The 19,855-nt window shown below is 43.2% G+C and overlaps 1 protein-coding gene across 1 annotated transcript in view; it reads right to left on the reverse strand.

The window, feature by feature from the left end:
* LOC140458007 (uncharacterized) overlaps positions 1-19,855 on the reverse strand; it is a 156,691-nt gene that overhangs the window by 16,456 nt on the left and 120,380 nt on the right. Inside the window, exons 10-11 of the mRNA XM_072551953.1 lie at positions 14,440-14,511; positions 10,950-11,116 (exon numbers count right to left, since the gene is read on the reverse strand). Coding sequence (XP_072408054.1) covers positions 10,950-11,116; positions 14,440-14,511 — 239 coding nt within the window. The remainder of the gene's footprint in view (positions 1-10,949; positions 11,117-14,439; positions 14,512-19,855) is intronic.

Here is a 19,855-nt window from a genome sequence, read left to right on the forward strand (position 1 = left end):
CTCCCCTGGCAGCACGTTCCAGGAACCTATCACTCTGTGTAAAAAACATTCCTCGCACATTTCCTTTAAATTTTTCCCCTTTCATCTTAAACCTGTGCCCTCTAGTATTTGGCATTTCCACCTCAGGAAAACTCTCGCTATCCACCCTATCCATGCCGAGCATAATTTTATAATTTTGTCTTGGTTGGGCCAGCATTTATTGTCCATCTTAGTGAGAAGGTGGTGATGAGCTGTCTTCTTGAATCTCTACACTGTACATACTGGAAGTGACTCCACAATGGTCTTAGGGAGGAAATTTCAGGAATTTGAGCCAGCAACATTGAATGAATGGCAATATATTTCTAAGTCAGAATGGTGAGTAGCTTGGAGGGGAACTTGCCATTGTTGGTGTTGCCATGTATCTGCTGTCCTTCTCCTTCTAGATGGAATAGACTGTGTGCTTGAAAGGTGCTGTCTAATGATCTTGGATGAATTTCAGCTGTGCATTTGTAGATGGGACAGACTATTGTTCCCTGTGGAGGGAATGGATAATTGGGGATGTGATGCCAATCAAACAAGCTGCTTTGACTAGATGGTGTTAAGCTTCTTGAGAGCTGCTGGAGCTGCACCCATCCAGGCAGGTGAAGTGTTTTCCATTACACTCCTGACTTGAGTCTTCTAGATGATGGAGACTTTAGGGAGTCCAGAGTTGCTTGCTGCAGTATTCCTAGTCTCTGAATTGCTCTTGTACCCACCGTATATATGTGGTAACTCCAGCTGAATTTCTGCTCAATGGTAACACCAAGGATGTTGCTAGTGGGGATTAAGTAACATCATTGAATGTCAAGGAGTAGTGTCTAGATTGTCTTTTCTTGGAAGTGATTATTGCTGGCATTTGTGTGGTACAAATATGACTTACCACTTGTCCAGATATTGTTGCATTTGTAGTAATTGCAATTAGGTCAGCCAAGTAGATCTCATAGAATATGAGTTCCCTGACTGGGGCTGTTAATCTGGTCCAATCAGGAAGCCCTGACTAAAAGATAAAGAGGAATGTCACAGGGCAACTGGGAGCTGGGTGGTTGACAACCAGCCTGGAAGAAAGTGGGTCTGGAGAGGATTGGTTAGCATGCAGGGTGGCCAGAAACTGGAAGTCTGACGACTGTCCTGCAAGAAGGCTAGCCAAGGATGGTCTGAGTTTGTTTTTTTAGCTATATTGGGTCTGTGTTCTATGTACTGTTTTGCAGTCGATTCAACTGTCTTGTCTGTGTTTGTTAGTGTTACTTTTGTGATAACTGAAAGTGGGATTTGAGGTTTGTCCTGAAAACTGGTTGAACGGTGGGGTTTGGGGTTTAACCTTGCTGCCCCTTCCCCTGTATATAGTGTTTTTTTAGTGAACTGTTGCATTCTGTTTATTGTTAACTGTATTTTGTACTGTTTAATAAAATAAAAAAAAGGACTGTCAGACATTCTGATACAATAAGTGTTAGCTCTAAGGAAGCTGGACCAGTGTAAAGAAATTTCCATGTGTAAATAAAACATGACTTAGTTACGGGATACCGGCCTCTGTGGAGTTATTTCAGTGGCGACCAAAGTAAAGCATGTTTCTGAAGAAACTCACTTGCAATGGTCATCTCAGAGTTGGGGTAAGCATTTCTGGCATCATGCTGTTATTTACAAAACTTGACTCATTTGGCCCAACTGTCAAAGACTGGGCCCATTACTTTTGTTGGGCAAATGTGTTATTTTTGCTAGGCAAATGACTTTGGGGCTGATGGAAAACAACAAATAATTCTTCTGACAGCTTGTGGACCTGCAGCATTTTTGGTTATTAGGAACTAAACTTTCCCTGAGGCACAGATATGAAAACCTTTCAGGAGTTGCCAGATTTAGTGAAGGAATATTACAACTTCAAGCCTCCTCGAATTCTGAGATGCTATCGTTTTTACTTGGCAAATTGAGAAATAGGAAAATCTATTTCAGGTTAAGATGACAAGCAGAGACATGTGACTTTGGTTTAGCCCTTAATGAGATGCTTAGAAACCTGTTGGTATGTGGGATTAATGATGTATCCATGCAAAAGCACCTACAAACTGAAGCCCAACAGGACTTCAAACTGGGTCTATCATTGAAAAATGCGGCAAGTGAAGCATGTGAGTTGCAGGACATATTCTGAACAGAGGGACTCTCAGTCAGCCAACAGCAAAACCCCAAAACAAAGCCAAGCCTCATCCAAACTGGTAAAACTTCCTTCAGGATGCAGGCAGCAAGCCTTTGTAGTTGCTGCCAGTATGCATACTTGAGATAGCCAAGGAGTCCTACTAGATCTAAATTGAATAAGAAAACTCATATGCTGGTATCCAGGAGTGGCCACACCCTGGAAAGTCCACTTACATCTGACTTGGAAAAGTTAAATTGCATAGCAACATTTCAATTAAAACCAATCAAAATAAATGTCTGGTTAAATGGTCATCCAGTAATCATGGAGGTCGATATTACCATAGTGATCGCAGAACTAATCTTCAACAAAAATTGCTTTGGACTCCAAACTTTAAGTTTGTACAAGTCCTTGGTAGACTGAGAACCTATACTGGGGAACCTTTTCAGATTATGGGCATGACTTTAACTCCGGTCTCTTATGAGAAGTAGCTGGTTCAGTTACCACTGGTTAGAGTAAAAGGCTGTGGCCCATAGCTTGAAGGGCCAAAATTAGTTAAGCAAGATTCACCCAGATTGCCTCAGATTTTTTCATTAAAAAATAACTGCTCGAGTGAACTCTTAAATAAATACCTGAAAATCAGCCATGAAGGTCTAGGCACTATCAAAGGAACAAAGGCCACCATGCATTTTGACCAGAAAACAATCCCACAATTCTGTAAGGTTTGTCCAATGCCATTGCCTTATGGGCAAAAGTAAAAGCAGACAAAAGTAGGGCGGCGTGGTGGCTCAGTGGTTAGCATCTGCTGCCTCACAGCACCAGAGACCCAGGTTCGATTCTAGCCTCAGGCAACTGTCTGTGTGGAGTTTGCACATTCTCTCCCTATCTGCATGGGTTTCCTCCAGGTGCTCCGGTTTCCTCCCACAGTCACAAAGATGTGCAGGCCAGGTGAATTGACGATGCTAAATTGCCCAAAGTGTTAGGTGCATTAGTCAGAGGCAAATGGGTCTGGGTGGGTTACTCTTCAGAGGGTCGGTGTGGGCCAAAGGGCCTGTTTCCACCCTGTAGGGAAGCTTAAAAAATGAAATCAGAAGGCTGGAAAGTGAAGTCATCATCAAACCAGTACAGTTTGCGGAATGGGCAGCACCGATTTCCAAGCCCAGTGGATTGGCTTGCCTTTGTGGGGTATTTAAACAAACGATAAACCATTTTTCACAGCTGGATTAAAACCCAAGCCCTCACACAGAGGATTTATATGCAAAGCTTGCAGGTACGTTGTGTTTCACAAAGCTGCACATGAACCACACTTACTTGCAATTGTGGTTAGATGAGGATTCTCAGACGTATATTACAACTAATACCTATAAGGTATTGTACAAATATATGAGGCGCATATCTGGGGTATTGTCAGATTGTGCAATTCTTCACTAAACAATGGAGAATATCTCACAAAGTCTAGTTCAGATTGCTATTTATCTCAATGACATGCTAATAACAGGGAGATAGTGAGGAAAGAGATCAATCTAAGACTGGTACAGTTGAGAAAAGAAGTAAGTCAAACAGTCAAGGCAGGCAGGAACAAAGAGAACACGGTTGGACTGAAATTAAACTGCATTTATTTCAATACAAGAGGCCTAAAAGGGAAGGCAGATGAATTCAGGACATGGTGAGGAACATGGGACTGAGATATCATAGCAATTACAGAAATGTGGCTCAGGGATGGACAGGACTGGCAGCTTTATGTTCCAGGACACAAATGCTACAGGAAGGATAGAAAGGGAGGATAGAAAGGGAGGATAGAAAGTAACAAAGAGGATTGATGAGGGCATAGCGGTGCACGTGATCTATGGACTTCAGTAAGGCGTTCAACAAGGTTCTCCATGGGAGACTGATTAGCAAGGTTAGATCTCATGGAATACAGAGAACTTGCCATTTGGATACAGAACTGGCTTAATGATAGAAGACAGAGGGTTGTTTTCAGACTGGAAGCCTGTGACCAGTGGAGTGCCACAAGGATCGGTGCTGGATCCACTACTTTTCGTCATTTATGTAAATGATTTGGACGTGAACATAAAAGGTATAGTTAGCAAGTTTGCAGATGACACCAAAATTGGAGGTATAGCGGACAACGAGGAAGGTTACCTCAGATTACAATGGGATCTTGATCAGATAGGCCAATGGGCCGAAAAGTGGCATTATTACCATCTCTCCTAACCTACAGTGGGAGAGACTCATCAAAGGTGGCACAAGAGTGGGATGCAATTTGGAGGGAGGTGCCATTGCATTCCTCACCATTAACTCTGGACCACATGAAGTCTCGTTGTTAACAGAGGTGTTATTACACACTTCTGAAATATTTAAGTTTGAACCTGGGCCGCTTGGTTCAGTGGTAGGGAGGCCACCACTGCACCACAAGAACATTGAGTTCCTCAGGGTACTGTCTCTGCCCTAACCATTTACACCTACTGCATCAGTGTGGGTGTATTTACAGCCTATGGACTTCATCACTACCTTCTCAAGGGCAGTAAAGGATGGCCCAATCAGCAATGCTCACATTTCATGAATGAATAAAAATTGAATGTCAAGGGTAGATGGTTTGATTCTTTCTTGTTGGAGAACAATTGTTGCCTAAAATTTAAACATGAATGTCACTTTACAGCTCAAACCTGAAAGTTGTCAAGGTGACGTGGAATATTTGAGGAATTGTAAGTGGTACTGACCTGTGTGCAATCATCTGCAAATATTCTCACTGCTGACTTTATGGTGGAGGCAAAGTCACTGATGAAGCATCTGAAGATGATTGGACTCATGACACTATCCAAAGAAACTTCTGCTTCAGTGTCCTGGAACATCCTGGCTATTTGAGTGATCTGTGACAGGTTTTTTATGCCTTCTCCATATCCATGATTTTTCCCAGGCATGAGTAGCTATATCTTCATTGGAGAGCTTTTGTTTCCAAATATCCATCTCTGAAGTCATGGGACTGCAGGATTGTAAAGCTGTGGGATCTGAGTCTACCAAAATATATAGGCCTCATGGATCTTCCTGGGATTCAACAATGGCCAGGTCAGGGAGAGGTGATTAAATACATTCTTATTGAAGCTGACCATTGCCAGGCACTTACGTAGTACAAAGTTTTACTGTATTTACCATCTCAAAATTGAATGTTGCTACATGTGAACTCAGTCTGTTCTAAGGAGTTGTGAATGGGACTGAACATCACGATCATCAGCAATCATGTATGTTTCTAGCCTAATTTCTCACCTTACATTGGAGGGACAGTCACTGATAAAACAACTGACGATGATTAGTATCCTGAAGAACTCATGTAGCAATATCCTGGGGTTGAGAAGATTGGCCTCCAATAATTACGGTAATGTTCCTTTGTATTTGGTTTGAGTCCAACCATTAGAGAGTTTTCCTCTGACTTCAATCTAATCTAGACTCTCTTCAATTTTAATAGGATTTCTTAATGCCACATTTGGTGAAATGCTGCCTTGATATCAAGGGAAGACATTCTCTCTGGAATTGTGTACTTGTGCAGTCGTTTGGACCAATGTTGTATTGAGGTGAGGAGCTGAATGCCCTTGGCAGAACACAAACTAAACATCAGTGAGCACATTACTTTATAATGAGGTATCATCAAAAGGACGATATGCAAAAAGCAAGCTTACGAACAAATAGTTAACAACCTAAAAAATAAGTCTGAAAAGATAATGAGGTAGCAAAAAGAGAAAATTTGATTTGGAAAGGAAGTTACCACAAAGCAGTTGAAACAAAGAGCACAGCCAACAGACTGGCCTTGACTGAGCTTTATCATGGCAATGAAACAGGGGGGAGTGAAGGAAACAGGACCTTCCCACCCTCTACTACAGCCAGCAACTACTGAAGTACACCTAATGACCCCTATCACTCCCCCATGCAAGCACAGTGAGGCTAAAACCCTTTCCTTCCCCCTGCTCCCTTTCGAACTGGGAGCACGTGCTAGTGAGGCTAGAAAAAGGAAGATAATACCATTAAATATGTGGCTAAAGAGCTGGTATGTTTGGGAGTGCTTCAGATATATGAATCATTGGGATCTCCTCCAGGGCAGATGAGAGATACAATAAGGATGGTTTGTGCCTAAACCGGAGGGGCATCAATGTCCTGACAAGGAAGTTTGTTAGTGCCATTGCAGAGGGTTTAAAATAGTGGGCACGGGATTGGGAACCAGACTAGTAGGTTAGCATATAGAGTAATTGAGGAGAAGGTCAATGTTAAGTAAATCCAATGGAAAGAATAGACAGTGGGGCTGGCAGTCTGAAATGTATTTATTTTAATGCAAGGAGGGCAACAGGTAAGGCACTGAAAACAACAAATGCTGGAGACCACAGTGGGTCAAGCAGCATCCATGGACAGAAAGCAACCTAATGTTTTGAGTCTAGATGACTCTTCATCAGATTCTGGCATCTCAAGTAATTTGCTCCTAACAGGTAAGACAGCTGAGCTTAGAGCCTGGATTGATACATGGGATTAAAATGTGGCCGCCATTACAGAAACCTGATTAAGAGAAGGGCAAAACTGGCAGCTCTCTGGTAAGATGTTTCAAGTGAGTTAGAGAGAAATGTAAAAGGGGTCGGAGAGTTGCATTACTGATAAAAAGAGAGGAGTTCTTGGAGGGCTCATCCAGAGAGGCTGTATGGGAAGAATTAAGAAAGATGCGATCACGCTGATGGGGTTACACTATAGGCCAGCCAATAGCCAGCAAGAGCTAGAGGAACACATATGTAAGTAGACCATGAAAAAGTTTTAAAAAAGGGTTGTTATAGTGGTTGATTTTAACTTTCCCAATATTGTTTAGGATTCTCTTAGCACCAGGGCCTTGAATTGGGGAATGTGTTAAATGCATCCAGGAGAGGTGCTGAAGCAATATGTAAATAATTCAGCTCGGGAAGGGGTCTTTTCTTTCAATCCCAGACATTGCTGGCTGGGATGGCAATTAAATGTCAACCACATTGCTGTGGGTCTGGAGTCACAGGAAGGCCAGACCAGGTAAAAGATGGCTTTTTCCTTCCCTAAAATACATTAGTGAACCAACAATAGTTATCACTAGACTCTTCATTCCAAATTTTTATTAAATTCAAATTCTACTTGTGGCTGGATTCAAACCTGGCTCCCCAGAATATTACCTAGGTCACTGGATTAATAGTCCAATGATATTACCACTAGGCCATCACCTCCCTGAAGTAATGGGAAATAAGTCTGGTCAGATGATTGAAGTTACAGTGGGGGAGCATTTTGGAAGCAGTGATCATAATTCCATAAGTTTTAAGATAGTTATGGATAAGTAAAAGACTGGTCCTCAGGTAAATTGGGGAAAGACTAATTATCATAGTATTAGTCAGGAACTGATCTATATTCTGCTGAATCCTTTGATAACCTTCCTCACTATCAACAACTCCACCAATGTTTGTACAGAAGTATTAACTAGACCACCTGCATTTTCATCCAAATCATTTGTATATATTACAAACAAAAGCATTGATCCACATTTGAGGGTAAATCCACATCTGACATGTGGCAGTCTTTTAAAAGCCACTTGATTAAAGTTCAGGACCAGCATGTTCCTGTGAGGATGAAGGATAAGGATGGCAAGATTATGGAACCTTGGATGGAAAGAGATATTGAAAGATTAGTCAAAAAGAAAAAGGAAGTCTACATAGGGTTTAGGAAGTTGAAATCAAACAAGGCCCTTGAGGAGTATAAAGAAAGCAGAAAAGAACTTAAAGAATCAGGAAGGCCAAAAGAGATCGTGAGATGTCCTTGATAGGCAAGATTAAAGAGAATCCCAAGGCATTTTCTGTGTATATTAAGGGCTAGACTAACAAGGGAAAAGGTTGACCAACTCAAGGACAGAGGAGGGAATTTATGCATGTAGTTAGAGAAAATAGGTGAGATCCTTAATGAGAACTTCACATCAGTAAGCACCAAGAAGGACATGGATGCTGATAAGATTAGGGCAGGATTTATTGATAGGAGAAAGTGAGAACTGCAGATGCTGGACATCAGTGTCGAGAGTGTGGTGCTGGAAAAGCATACCAGGTCAGGCAGCATCTGAGGAGCAGAAGAGTCGACGTTTCGGGGATAAACCCTTCATTAGAGTTTATTGATATGCTGGGGCTGTTGAGATTAAAATACTGAAGATATGTTAAGAAATTAGGATACTTAAGGAGGCAAAGAGTACATTGCTGAGGCCTTGATTGAGATCTTTGTATCCTATTTAAGCACAGGCATGGTCACAGAGGCCTGGAAATTAGCCAATATTGTTTCTTTGTTTTAGATGGGCAACAGGGATAATCCAGGAAATTATAAACTGTTGAGTCTTACATCAGTGGTACAGAATTTATTGGAAAAGATTCATGGGGACAGGATTTGCATTTGGAAAAGAATGGGCTTATTAGGGATATCAACATTGCTTTATGCAGGGGAGATCTGGTCTCACAAACATGATTGAGTTTTGTGAGGAAGTGACGAAGGTGACTGATGAGGGTAGGGCAGTGGATGAATCATCATGGACTTTACTGAAGCATTTGACTAAGTCGCTCATGGTAGGCTAGTCCAGAAAATTAAGTCACATGGAATCCATGATGAGTTGCCAAGTCAGATGCAAAAGTTGGCCTGTTTTTAGAAGAGAGAGGTAGTTGTGAAGGGGTGTTTTCCTGACTGGATGTCTACGACCATTTCTGCAAGGATCAATGCTTTTGTTTGGATGAAAATGCAGGTGGTCTAGTTAATACTTCTGCACAAACATTGGTGGAGTTGTTGATAGTGAGGAAGGTTATCAAAGGATTCAGCAGAATATAGATCAGTTGGAAGGATGGACTTAATCCACACAAGTGTGAGGTGATGCATTTTGGGAGGTCATATGCAAGAGGGAAGTATGCAGCATGTGGCAGTACCCTAAGGAGCTTTGATATATGGAGGAACGTTGGGGTGCAGCTCCATATTTCCCTGAAATTGATAACACACGTGAATAATGTGGTAAGTGAGACATATGGCATGCTTACCTTCATCAGTCAGGAAATGGCGTATAAATATCAGGATCATTCGTGACTCTCAGATACTGAAATAGTCTATGTTCAACTGCTGAAATATCTTTCCAAAGGCCAGTATCCCATCACCAAGTTATCCTTTATTTACTCGTGGAAATTCTTTAACACTGGGTCCAATTCATTTTTTACACATCTCCATTAATGACGACCGACTTGACACCGACATTTTTTACAAATGGACCGACTCCCACAGCTACCTGGATTACACCTCTTCCCACCCACCTCCTACAAAAAAGCTCATGACCCCAATTCCCTCAGAGTCAGGTCTCAGAATGTCTGACACTCCTCTTTTTATCTGTCAGCCAGGACTCCCTGATTGGACCGGATTAACAACCCCAATCAGGGAACTCTTATTCTATGAGATCCACCTGGCTGACTTTGTTACAATCACTTCATATATCCCCATCTGAGTCTGAGGACACAGGCCGGTCTTTTCACTTGTCACGCTTCCTGAAGTGTTTTAGCAGTGGGTCAAGCTCTTCTGACTCTACGTTGGATGTGGGTGGCATGTAATGGATGAGATTTGCCTCTTGTGGGCAGAGAACATCGGGAGAAATTCACTCCTCTTCTTCTGGAGTCTAAGGCGTTGACACAGTGAGATCCACCATGTCCGTCTCAGATGCAGAGGTCTCTTTAATACTTAATGGAGAGAAAGAACCCACATGTTAGGACAGCCCTGTGGGCTGTTACAAGGAACAGGGCACATTTTGCTCCTGCACCATTTGCGAGTTCATGGTGTGTTTGGTCAGGACAGATGCTCCCAACTTGTGTAAACCAAGTCTCTTACCTATGCAGGGCCATTTGCATGGTTTGTCTCCTGTAGTAAACTGTCTCTTTCACTTGGTGGAATCTGGCATCCAGCACTTGCGTTTTTGATGCTGTTTCATCCCCTAGCACCCCACTCACGCTCCAGGACGTTCAGAGTTTACCTGGTGCAGAGTCTTCTCTCCATTAGCAACTCTGCTGAAGCTATTTCTGTGGTTGCATGAGGAGTCATCCTGGTCGGAACTGGGACAGTTTGGTATCTAGTGAAGTTGTGGATGTAACTTGTAATTATATGCACTTTGTATTAGAGTCTACCGCTGAATTTGGCATGAAGATATAGGTGCCTGCCTTGTCCTCCTTAAGTAGGCCTAGGAGAGGTTTGCGGTCAGTTATTATCATACATGTACATCCTTGAGATATTGGTGGAAGCTCCTGAAGAAGGGCTTATGCCCGAAACATCGATTCTCCTGCTCCTCGAATGCTGTCTGGCCTGCTGTGTTTTTCCAGCACCACATTTTTCAACTAATTGTAAGTAGTCAGGTAGTGAAGCAATTTACTTCCAAACGTTGCAAGACTGAGGCAATGTTTAGGCTTGGGTTAACAAATGGCAAGTGACATTCATATCACACAAATTTCAGACAGTGACCATCTCCAACAAGAGAGAATCTAATCATCATCCCTTGACATTTAACGGCATTACCCTTGCTGAAACCTCCATATTTATATTCTGGCAGTTACCATTGGCCAGAAAGTGAGCTGGACTAGTCTTTTAAATACTGTAGCTACAAGAGCAGATAAGAGTCCTGCACTGAGTGCTTATGAATTTTATGAATAAAGTCAACTTTTGGAAATGAAAAAGAATGATATCAGTCGCCCTTTGTACAATAGTAACAGTAGTGTATTCTGGTAACATGAAGAACAAACAGGAATACTGTGATAAATGTGATATATCATACCTCAATGTTATTCTGGCTGTAAAGGGCATTCTGGATGATCTCTGCTTGCTCATAATTTGCATATCCATCCTTTAGTAGATATTCTGGGAGTTGAACACATGCCATAGAGCCAAACATTTCTTTTGGGGCCAGCAATCCAGTTTTCCAACGGTTCACTAGTAAATCCACTAAGCAAAGACAAAGGTTATTTTGATATTTTAATAATAGGTTAAAATCCATCATATTTCTATGCACACAGAGATGGAAATATGAACAATTTACATACAATAAGCAGAAAAGGAAAGGTATACCGTGAACATACAGAGAGACTGGAAGAAATTCATTACAAATTTCTCAGTACTAACTCCATCTTGAATCTTCCACTACAGAAATGATATGGAGTTGATTTTTCGCAACCTGATCAACTGAGCTGCAGGTATTATTAGATCTCACAGGACATTTAGGCCATTAAGGTTGTGCTCCTGGTGTTTAGCTCTTTTGTAATGTCCAAATGGCTTCTGGGTATTGCTAAAAGGGGTAATCATAACTATTATACAAAAGAAAAACGGGGAACCAGTGACATAGTGGTGAAATAATCCAAAGCTCAGACTTCTGCCTCTGTTTTGATAGTCTAATTAAATTGAGATCTACTTGAGATCCATTTATATTCCCAAACTGACATCTGGTAAATATGAGTCATAGATAGAGTCATAGAGTTAGAGTCATAGAATCATAGAGATGTACAGCACAGAAACAGACCCTTCGGTCCAACCTGTCCATGCTGACCAGATATCCTAACTCAATCTAGTCCCACCTGCCAGCACCCGGCCCATATCCCTCCAAACCCTTCCTATTCATATACCCATCCAAATGCCTCTTAAATGTTGCAATTGTACTAGCCTCCACACTTCCATACACGTACCACCCTCTGTGTGAAAACATTGCCCCATAGGTCTCTTTCATATCTTTCCCCTCTCACCCTAAACCTATGCCTTCTAGTTTTGGACTCCCCCAACCCAGGGAAAAGACTTTGCCTATTTACCCTCTCCATGTCCCTCATAATTTTGTAAACCTCTATAAGGTCATCCCTCAGCCTCCAATGCTCCAGGAAAAACAGCCCCAGCCTGTTCAGCCTCTCCCTATAGCTCAAATCCTCCAACCCTGGCAACATCCTTGTAAATCTTTTCTGAACCCTTTCAAGTTTCACATAGGAAGGAGGCCAGAATTGCACGCAATAGTCCAACAGTGGCCTAACCAATGTCCTGTACAGCCGCAACATGACCTCCCAACTCCTGAACTCAATACTCTGACCAATAAAGGAAAGCATACCAAACATCTTCTTCACTGTCCTATCTACCTGCGATTCCACTTTCAAGGAGCTATGAACCTGCAATCCAAGGTCTCTTTGTTCAGCAACACTCCCTAGGACCTTAGCATTAAGTGTATAAGTCCTGCAAAGATTTGCCTTTCCAAAATGCAGCACCTCGCATTTATCTGAATAGTTATAGAGATTTACAGCACAGAAAAAGACTCATCGGTCCAACTCGTCCATGTTGACCAGATATGACCTAATCTAGTGCCATTTGCCAGCACATGGCCCATATCCCCCTAAACCCTTCCTATTCATATACCCATCCAGATGTCTTTTAAAGGTCGCAATTGTACCAGCCTCCACCACTTCCTCTGGCAGCTCTTTCCATAAACATACCACCCTCTGCGTGAAAAAGTTGCTCCTTAGGTCCCTTTTATATCTTTCCCCTCTCACCCTAAACCTATGCCCTATAGTTCTGGACACCCCACCCCAGGAAAAAAGCTTTGTCTATTTATCCTATCCATTCCCTTCATGATTTCATAAACCTCTGTAAGATCACCCCTCAGTGCCTGACATTCCAGGGAAAACAGCCCAGCCTGTTCAGCTTCTCCCTATAACTCAAACCTTCCAACTTTGGCAACATCCTTGTACATCTTTTCTGAACCCTTTTACGTTTCACAACATCCTGCTGATAGAAGGAGAACAGAACTGCATGCAATCTTCTAAAAGTGGCCTAACCAATGTCCTGTACAGCTGCAACATGACCCTCCCGACTCCTATTCTCGATGCTCTGACCAACAAAGGAAAGCATACCAAATACCTTTTTCATTATCCTATTTACCTCCGACTCTACTTTCAAGGAACTATGAAACTCCAAGGTCTCTCTCCCTAGGACCTTACCATTAAGTGCATAAGTCCTGCTCTATTTTGCCTTTCCATTTATCTAAATTAAACTCCATTACCTCACATTTATCTAAATTAAACTCCATCTGCCACTCCTCAGCCCATTGGCCCATCTGATCAAGATCACGTTGTACTCTGAAGTAACATTCTTCGCTGTCCACTACACCTCCAATTTTGGTGTCATCCGCAAACTTACTAACTTTACCTCCTATGTTCACATCCAAATAATTTATATAAATGACAAAAAAAGCAGAGGACTCAGCACCAATCCTTGTGGCACATCACTGGTCACAGGCCTCCAATCTGAAAAACAACCCTCCACCACCGTCCTTTGTCTTCTAGCTTTGAGCCAATTCTGTATCCAAATGGTTAGTTCTCCCTGTATTCCATGAGATCTCACCTTGCTAACTAGTCTCTCCCAAGAGGAAGCTGAAATCCATATAGATCAAGTCTCCCGCTCTGCCCTCATTAATCCTCTTTCTTGCTTCTTCAAAGAAGAATGAAAAAAGCTAAATATTATTTAAATAGAGAATGACTACAGAATTCCAAGGTGCAGATGGATTTAGATGATCTAGTACATCACAAAAAAGTTGGCATGTAGGTAAGGAACATGATCAAGAAGGTTAATGTAATGCTATCCTTTATTATGAGAGGAATTGAATATAAATGTAAGACATTATGCTTCAATTAGTCAGGCACTTGTGAGACCACATTTCACTTGTCAAGGCAGAAATGGAAAGATATTTCCTCTTGTGAGTCAGTTCACGGTTTTAAAATTAGGGGTTGCTCTTTTATAACAGGGATGAAGAGAAATGTTTTCTCTCAGATGTAAGACTTTGTAAGACATTGTCACTTTCTGGCTCAGAAAATGGTGGAGGCGGGGTCATTAATATTTTGTACAGCAAAGCTATTTTATGGTGGGAAGGAAGAAAATGCAAGAGAAACTTTGGCTAAAAATGACAATTTGCCAAATCTCAAGGTTATAATAGTTAAATTTATTCTTATCTTTTGGAGATAGTTTCGTGATTCGACAGCAACAAATCAATGACTTGCAGAATCTTGAGCAGTAGAATGAGCAATGGGCTAATTTAATAAGGTTATTCACTAATTGACATAGTTACTTATGTTAAAGTAAATAATTGTCCCGCGTTACAACATTCAGCAAAGACACTAAATGCCAACTCTGATTAACTCCATGTTTTAAGAGATTGACAGTCTGCTCAGCTTCCTGTAACAAATGAGTTTCTGAAATGAACTGGTGAGTGGTTGGATACATTTGCAATATTTATGACTCACTTTTAGTGCATGTCAACATGTGATCATAAGTCCAGAATAATGTGATAGCAAGGGGACCTCCATTTAATTTGACTATCAAGACAGAAGCAATAGTTAGAGCAGCACAAAAATCAGCACTGAATTCATCTTCCATCTGGTCCCAGCAAACAGTAACTATTTCAGAAATGGCATGCAAGATCTTTTCAGGGTCTGCCAAACTCATCAGTTCTTTTTCGTTTCAGGGTAAGGCTACAGACTAGCAACTATTATGATTGAGGTTGGAGAGGTGCACAGTTCTTATTCTACTCTCACTCCTTCACGAGCTGCAACAAATTTAAAATTAAACAGGAATGGGCTGTACTCAATTGTAGCTGAAAATGTGTTGCTGGAAAAGTGCAGCAGGTCAGGCAGCATCCAAGGAGCAGGAGAATCGACGTTTCGGGCATGAGCCCTTCTTCAGGAATGAGGAAAGTGTGCCAAGCAGGCTAAGATAAAAGGAAGGGAGGAGGAACTTGGGGGAGTGGCATTGGAAATGCGATAGGTGGAAGAAGTTAAGGTGAGGGTGATAGGCCGGAGTGAGGGTGGGGGCGGAGAGGTCAGGAAGAAGATTGTAGGTTAGGAAGATGGTGCTGAGTTTGAGGGTTGGGACAAGGTGGGGGAGGGGAAATGAGGAAACTGGAGAAGTCTGAGTTCATCCCTTGTGGTTGGAGTGTTTCTAGGCGGAAGATGAGGCGCTCTTCCTCCAGCCGTCGTGGTGCTATGGTCTGGCAATGGAGAGTCCAAGAACCTGCATGTCCTTGGTGGAGTGGGAGGGGGAGTTGAAGTGTTGAGCCACGGGGTGGTTGGGTTGGTTGGTCCGGGTGTCCCAGAGGTGTTCTCCGAAACGTTCCGCAAGTAGGTGGCCTGTCTCCCCTATATAGAGGAGGCCACACCGGGTGCAGCGGATGCAGTAAATGATGTGTGTGGAGGTGCAGGTGAATTTGTGGTGGATATGGAAGGATCCCTTGGGGCCTTGGAGGGAAGTAAGGGGGGAGGTGTGGGCATAAGTTTTGCATTTCTTGCGGTTGCAGGGGAAGGTGCCGGGAGTGGAGGTTGGGTTGGTGGGGGGTGTAGACCTGACGAGGGAGTCACGGAGGGAGTGGTCTTTTTGGAACGCTGATAGAGGAGGGGAGGGAAATATATCCCTGGTGGTGGGGTCCATTTGGAGGTGGCGGAAATGATGGCGGATGATATGCTGCACATGGAGGTTGGTGGGGTGGTAGTTGAGGACCATTGGGGTTCTGTCCTGGTGGCAATTGGAGGGGCGGGGCCCCAGGGCGGAGGAGCGGAAGTGGAGGAGATGCGGTGGAGAGTATCGCCGATCACGTCTGGGGGGACATTGTGGTCTTTGAAGAAGGAGGCCATCTGGGTTGTGCGGTATTGGAACTGGTCCTCCTGGGAGCAGATGCGGCGGAGATGAAGGAATTGGGAGTATGGGATAGCGTTTTTACAGGGGGCAGGGTGGGTGGAGGTGTAGTCTAGGTAGCTGTGGGAATCAGTCGGTTTATAGTAAATGTCCGTGTTGATTCGGTCGTCCGAGATTGAAATGGAGAGGTCTAGGAAGGGGAGGGAGGAGTCTGAGATGGTCCAGGTAAATTTGAGGTCGGTGTGGAAGGTGTTGGTAAAGTGGATGAACTGTTCAACCTCCTCGTGGGAGCACGAGGCAGCGCCGATATAGTCATCGATGTAGCAGATGAAAAGGAGGGGGGTTGGTGCCAGTGTAGCTGTGGAAGATGGACTGTTCCACATATCCTACGAAGAGGCAGGCATAGCTGGGCCCATGCAGGTGCCTATGGCTACTCATTTGGTTTGGAGGAAGTGGGAGGATTGGAAAGAGAAGTTGTTCAGAGTGAGGACCAGTTCAGTCAGTCAAAGGAGAGTGTCAGTGGAAGGGTACTGGTTAGTACGGCGGGAAAGGAAGAAGTGGAGGGCTTTGAGTCCTTCGTGATGGGGGATGGAGGTGTACAGGGACTGGATGTCCATGGTGAAGATAAGGCGTTGGGGACTGGGGAAGCAAAAATCATGGAGGAGTTGGAGGGATTGGGTGGTGTCCCGAACATAGGTGGGGAGTTCTTGGACTAAGGGGGACAGGACCGTGTCGAGGTATGCAGAGATGAGTTCGGTGGGGCAGGAGCAGGCTGAGACAATGGGTCGGCCAGGGCAGTCAGGTTTGTGGATTTTGGGCAGGAGGTAGAAACGGGCGGTGCGGGGTTGTGGGACTATGAGGTTGGAGGCGGTGGATGGGAGGTCCCCTGAGGTGATGAGGTTATGGATGGTCTGGGAGATGATGGTTTGGTGGTGGGAGGTGGGGTCATGGTTAAGGGGGCAATAGGAGGAGGTGTCCGCGAGCTGGCGTTTAGCCTCAGCGGTCTAAAGGTTGGTGGGCCAAACTACTACCACACCTCCCTTGTCTGCCGGTTTGATAGTGAGGTTGGAGTTGGAACAGAGGGAGTGGAGGGCTGCACGTTCCGAGGGTGAGAGTTTGGAGTGGGTGAGAGGGGTGGAGAGGTTGAGGCGGTTAATGTCGCGGCGGCAGTTGGCTCTGAAGAGATCGAAGGCAAGTAAGAGGCCAGCAGGGGGTGTCCAGGTGGATGGGGTGTGTTGGAGGTGGGAGAAGGGGTCGTCAGAGGGTGGGCGAGAATCCTGGTTGAAGAAGTAGGTACGGAGGCGAAGGCGGTGGAAGAATTGTTCGATGTCTCGCTGCGTGTTGAACTCGTTAATCCGAGAGCGTAGGGGAATGAAGGTGAGGCCTCTGCTGAGGACTGATCTTTCATCCTCAGAGAGGGGTAGTTCTGAAGGAATGGTGAAAACACGGCAGGGCTGGGAGCTAGGACCTGGTGTGGAGCTGGAGCTGGGAGTGGGGGCGGGGTTAGGCATGGGGGGCGGGAATCAGGGCGGGGACGGGAATTGGGGTGGGGGTGGGGTTAGGCATGCTAACTCAATTGTAACATTTTTAGATTGTATTTGGTTTAGTTCTAGAAACAGTTCAGAAAGGTTTCTTTAGTCAACAAAAAAACAACTACTATATTACAAATAAAAAAAATTCAAAAATCAGTGACAATAAAATAGAATTAATCTGTGCAGAGATAGACATCATTTATATTTTAACATCTTAAACTTAACATGAAGCAAATATGGGTAACAGAAAATGTAGGCTGAACACCCATGTAACATAGTGCATGAGGCAGGCCCATAGATTTCTCAGCAATCTCCCCTAAAACCTTTGTGACAGTGTGGGTCAGCAAATCTCTTAAAACCTCACAAGGGACTACAATTCTTCAACTTTGACAACCTGGCTCTGATACTTGCTTAAAAATCACTCTGTCATAGACTACCACAATATTTGTATACATTGTGGTCTTCACCTTTTTTGAGACTATGTTCCTTTGCACAGTAAAAATTGAACTTATTCCAACTTTGCAGAAACAGTGAGCTTCAACTAACCAGTACTGCCTCCAGGTTTGTTTCCTAAACTCTGAACTGGCTAAGCAGCACAAAGTAAACGCCTCATATGAATTTCCTTCACTCCTCCTCACATCAACTGTCAACTATCAGGAGTAGACTGCTTCTTTCAAGCTCCCAGCACTTTTCAACATCCCTGACCTTGTGCTACTATGCAAGATGCTGGTTGAGACCATATCTGGAGTATTGTGAGCAGCCTGGTCCCCTTATTTCAGGAAAGATATTATTTCATTGGAGCTAGTTCAGAGAAGGTTCACGAGGATTAATCCAGAATGGAGGGTTTGTCTTATGAGCAATTGTAAAATTGGTTGGGATTGTACTCCTTGCAATTTAGAAGAATGAGAGGTCACCTCATTGAAACAAATAGGATTCATAAAGGGCCTGACAGAATAAATGCTGAGAGTACGTTTCCCCTTGTGGGATAGATTAGGACCAGAGAGGATAGTCTCAGAATGAAGGGGCACCAATTTGTGATTGAGATGAAGGAGGAATTTCTTCACACAGAGGATTGAGAGTCTTGGACAACTTTGCCATTGAGAGCTGCGGAGACAGACTCCTTGTGTATATTTAAGACTGAGATAGATAGATTATTGATCAGTGGGGAATTGAGGGTTATAGGGAAAGGGAAGGAAAGTGGACACGAGAAATGTTAGATCAGCCATGATGCTATTGAATAATGGAGTAGGCTCAAAGGGCCGAACAGGCTACTCCTTTGCTTATTTCTTATGGTCATATTATGGCCTGACTCCAACACTTAGGTACCTAATATCTTTTTTAAATTTTCCCTGAATTCTCATAGCCCAAAGCCATCTTCCCACTCTTGACTTTTTACTGAATCCCAAATACACAGTCCTAATGTAATTCATTGCTTTTTCACAGCTGTCCAGTTAAATGGTAATTTTCTGTGTAAACTTTGCTTCTGTCCCTATCTATCCTTAACTAGCTGTTGAAGTAAGATGTCTTTAACAGTCAGTGATCGACACCCCACCACTGGCCGGAAAGCCAGGGAAATATTACTGCAATCATTTTCAGAGAACCCAACAATGGTCAACGTTAACAGGTGATTTACTGTCTGTTGTCAGAGTTTCAAACCAGCTGTGATCTTAAAATGCTCTTCAGTGACCCCTGAGCTGTGTGGTGTGACCTACTGAAAACCTTGCAACAAGTTCTGCCATTGTTCTGGGCGGCTTTAAACGTGATGAATATTTGGAATCACGAAATGTGGCAAGCCCTAGAAACTGTCTTTTGAATGTCACAATAAGAACAAAATATTTGCTCCTACTGCACAAACTGCTACAATGTCAAAGGAATTCATTACACAACACAACAGAGTTTTCTGGGGAGGGCTCAGCAGAGGTTATTAAAGTTTCCAGAATAAGTCATTTAAAGACAGAGAATAAGGAAAAGGTCAGGAATCTAACTTCAGGAACACCAGAAAAGAGGACGATTATGAGAAGGGGAGCAGTCAACCCAGGACTGAGGATGCTGTACTTAAATACACACAGTATACGAGAAGGGGAGCAGTCAACCCAGGACTGAGGATGCTGTACTTAAATACACACAGTATACAAAACAGGATAAATGAGCTTGTAGCATAGACTGGAATTGGCAAGTACAATGTTGTGCTTCAAAGAGATGCGGCTCTAAGGGAATTAGGACAGGGAACTATACACTCCATTGAAAGGACAGGCAGATTGGGTGGAAGGGGTGGGGTTGTCTTGTTAATAAGAAATGAAATAAAATTGAAAGCAAAAAGTGATATATGGTTGTGGAATCTATATGGATAGATTTGAGGAACTGCAAAGATAAAAAAGAAGTTATATACAGACCTTCCAGCAATAGTCAGGACATGGGAAGAAAATAAATCAGGAGACAGATAAGTATTGTAATAATACATTTCTTACAAAAATCATGGGTGACTTCAATATGCAGATGG

Source organism: Chiloscyllium punctatum, chromosome 3 (assembly GCF_047496795.1).
Source record: "Chiloscyllium punctatum isolate Juve2018m chromosome 3, sChiPun1.3, whole genome shotgun sequence".
Lineage (NCBI taxonomy): Eukaryota > Metazoa > Chordata > Chondrichthyes > Orectolobiformes > Hemiscylliidae > Chiloscyllium > Chiloscyllium punctatum.